The sequence below is a fragment of the Nanorana parkeri genome, unplaced genomic scaffold, assembly GCF_000935625.1.
Source record: "Nanorana parkeri isolate BGI_ZX_2015 unplaced genomic scaffold, ASM93562v1 scaffold6649, whole genome shotgun sequence".
NCBI classification, from domain to species: Eukaryota; Metazoa; Chordata; class Amphibia; order Anura; family Dicroglossidae; genus Nanorana; species Nanorana parkeri.
Window position 1 is genome coordinate 1 of NW_017312894.1, and position 1,499 is coordinate 1,499.

At 44.6% G+C, this 1,499-nt stretch overlaps 1 protein-coding gene across 1 annotated transcript; it reads left to right on the forward strand.

Annotated features, from left to right (window-relative positions):
- The first annotated feature begins 223 nt into the window (after window positions 1-223).
- LOC108804213 (olfactory receptor 1M1-like) lies at window positions 224-1,162 on the forward strand. The gene has a single exon (XM_018575965.1). The coding sequence runs from the start codon at window positions 224-226 to the stop codon at window positions 1,160-1,162; it is 939 nt and encodes a 312-aa protein (XP_018431467.1).
- Window positions 1,163-1,499: the final 337 nt, after the last annotated feature.

Sequence of the window (1,499 nt, forward strand, 5' to 3'; positions counted from 1 at the left end):
AGCATCAGCTCTGAGAGCTACTGCTAGATCACCATCTACCTCATGGGCCCCCCTGGTTTAAGGACTTTTGCTAAAGAAAACTGCGTGCATGGGGCATGATGCCTAAGTTAGATTTTGGGTCTACATACACTTTAAACCTTATGCGGAATTGAAATTTGTTACTTTTTCTGTCTGACACTTTTTTTTTCTATAGAACTGCCTATGGAGAATATCCAAGAACTCAATGGCCAATCAAACCAGCGTCTATGAGTTTGTCCTTGTTGGATTCCCAGGTCTGTCTGAGCGGTATCATGCCGCTGTGTCGGTAGTCTTCTTCCTCGTCTACAATACATCTCTCTTCTCCAACGCCATTGTGTTAGGTTTGATCATTCTAAGAGAACACCTGCACCAGCCAATGTACTCGGTGATTGGAAACTTGGCCCTGTCTGACCTCATCTCCGACACTTTGACCTTGCCAAAAATTATAGCCAAGTACTGGTTTGGACATGGCTCCCTGTCCTTCGTTGCCTGTTTCCTCCAGATGTTCATAGTTCACAATCTCGGCTCCCTGGATTCGTTTATCATCATGTTGATGGCTGTTGATCGCTTTGTAGCAATTTGCAAACCTCTTCATTACTGTTCCATTATCACCAACAAACTTCTGCTGCTCGTTTGTTTCATATTTTGGTCGATTTCCACCATGATTGGACTCAGCATCGCGATTATGGGTGCCCAGTTACCCTACTGCGGATCAAACCAAATAAAAGGCTGCTTCTGCTCCCTGACTCCAGTTGCCATTCTGTCCTGCGTGGACTCACTGCTGACCAGAAGGACCGTTTTTATCATCGCCATGGTTGTTCACCTGTTCCCGCTTTCTTTCATCATCTTCTCCTACGTAATCATCGTTTGGAAGATCCGACTGATGGCGGGCTCTGAGGGTTTACAAAAGTTGTTTTACACGTGCACCACGCATTGCTTTGTCATCTTCTTCTACTTTGTCCCCAGGTTGGCTGTCTACACTTACAATCAGTTTCAGTTCATCTCCAACGCAGACTTCAATGTTTTCCTTATCTGCCTGTACACATTTGTGCCTCATTTGACCAGCCCCATTATATACTGCCTCAGAACCGAGGAAATAAAAAACACTATGACAAAAGTTGTTAGGAAGGTGTTTAGCTCATAGCGGCACAGTCCTGAGTGCTGGGGCACATAGGCACAAATGCTATAATGCGGGGTGGTCTAGGTGTTTGTGTTGTTATACAAGAATTGAAAGACAGCAGAGGGCACAGCAGTGTAAATTTGGCCAGCGGCGGGACATTTTTAATCAGGGAGAATAGGCCTAACTGGTGTATACCTAACTTTTTCACATTATGAGGATAGAGGTGCGTGTTGCCTACCTATACCCTAGTACATTTTAACCTAGACTAGTTAGCCAACCTAGCCAATTTTTACACTGCTTTTCTATCTGTGGACACCTAATCCTTAAAAGGAGAACTATGGGGTCAGGGTTTTTCCCCATA